General features: G+C 34.5%; 2 protein-coding genes across 5 annotated transcripts in view; one reads left to right on the top strand and one right to left on the bottom strand.

The window, feature by feature from the left end:
• Nucleotides 1-1,332, top strand: part of LOC116853305 (solute carrier family 66 member 3) — a 77,338-nt gene that overhangs the window by 17,054 nt on the left and 58,952 nt on the right. The window lies entirely within an intron of this gene.
• Nucleotides 173-1,322, bottom strand: LOC116853306. Of its 2 annotated transcripts, XM_032834335.1 has the most exons (3): nt 1,115-1,322; nt 867-997; nt 173-529 (listed from the first exon to the last, which is right to left on the bottom strand). In XM_032834335.1, the coding sequence occupies exons 1-2, from the start codon at nt 1,301-1,303 to the stop codon at nt 869-871; spliced, it is 318 nt and encodes a 105-aa protein (XP_032690226.1). In that variant the 5' UTR covers nt 1,304-1,322; the 3' UTR covers nt 173-529; nt 867-868. The 2 variants fall into 2 exon arrangements, with proteins under 2 accessions (XP_032690226.1, XP_032690225.1); XM_032834334.1 differs by having other exon boundaries at nt 867-1,322.

The raw sequence follows: 1,332 nt of genomic DNA, 5'->3' as shown, positions 1-1,332 counted from the left end.
TTTCTACATACTTTTTAAAATATATATTTTAAAAGAATCTATTCTCTTCTTTTAAATAAATCGTATGCTTTCGTATATGGATATACCATAATTACACAATATAAAGCGTCTCTCAATCAAAGTAACAGTGACGCAGTAGGTAAGGTGAACGACACAAGAAGCAGCCCAAGTAACAGACTCACATCAAAATGACGTAAAAAACTGGTCATAACTGATCGAATGACGTCAAGTGACTAAACAACGACGTCTTTAAAACGTCTTTTTTGTGACATCTTAAGGCAGGATACCACCTTTGATTGCAATTTTGGAGGTGTTTTTCATGATTTTTTTTTTCATACAAAAAATGCGCAGAAAGAAAATCGGTTTTAGCCATTCATTAAGACAATCTTAAGCTGCAATAAAAAATTTTTTAATGTCGAAAAAGTAAAAAATAGCCTCTTGTAGGTTGGGCCAAAGTATACGGCTTTTGAGGAACACCGTCAGTCTGCGTGTCAAATTCCTTCTTCTACGTGGCTCCTAGAACAAAAATCTAAATTTTTTCTTATTAATAACAATATGTTTTAAGTCTGTACGTAGGGATTTTACGAAATTTCGATTTTTAAGAAATGGCGGTCATTAAAAAAAATTCAATTTTTCAGGGTAAAAAAAGTTCATAAAACTGTGCACCAAAAATAAAATAACAACGCTACAGAGAAAATCCTACGTACATCCTTAGATTATACCATAGGGAAGAATTATGCAAAGTTTCAAGTCAATCCGATGAAAAATGGAAGACTAATTTGACACGCAGATTTAAAAAATATCGTTTCGAGAAAAACGCGTTTAAAGTTTTACATACATGAAACTAATAAATATTTTCAACTAACCGTCAATCTGCAATACCTGCGCCATACAGGATACCTTCAGCATCTATTTCTTCTTCATTAGCAAGCTTGTGAGCAGAAACACCACTTCTTCTAGCCTCTCGAGCAGCTTCAGTAATCGAAACCTCCGCTCTCTGAATACGATAATTATCGGCTTTTATACAAAAATCGTAGCAACTTTGACTTATAGGTAGGTTCAAAGTTTGCATAATGTCCATAATGCTCTGTAATCCATCATTAAAATTACATACTGCAATATCAGCAGCAATGTCGATGATTTTTTTGCCACTGGACATGGTTTTAGGAGCGAGCGCCCACAGAACAGAATTGAAACACTCGTTGCTGTTCTGCGTAAACCCACCCAAGCACCGTGTTAATAGTTTATCCTGGCTGAGTTCTTCATAAATGGATTTAACAGCATTGAAAACTTCGTCTTTCATTGCTGATTTGTGTTGATAATTGACGAGTT

Source organism: Odontomachus brunneus, unplaced genomic scaffold (genome assembly GCF_010583005.1).
Source record: "Odontomachus brunneus isolate Ranch 3 - 2012 unplaced genomic scaffold, Obru_v1 Obru_scaffold_303, whole genome shotgun sequence".
Classification (NCBI taxonomy): Eukaryota; Metazoa; Arthropoda; class Insecta; order Hymenoptera; family Formicidae; genus Odontomachus; species Odontomachus brunneus.
Note: the sequence above shows the minus strand (reverse complement) of the source record. Positions and strands in the feature narration are given on the sequence as shown.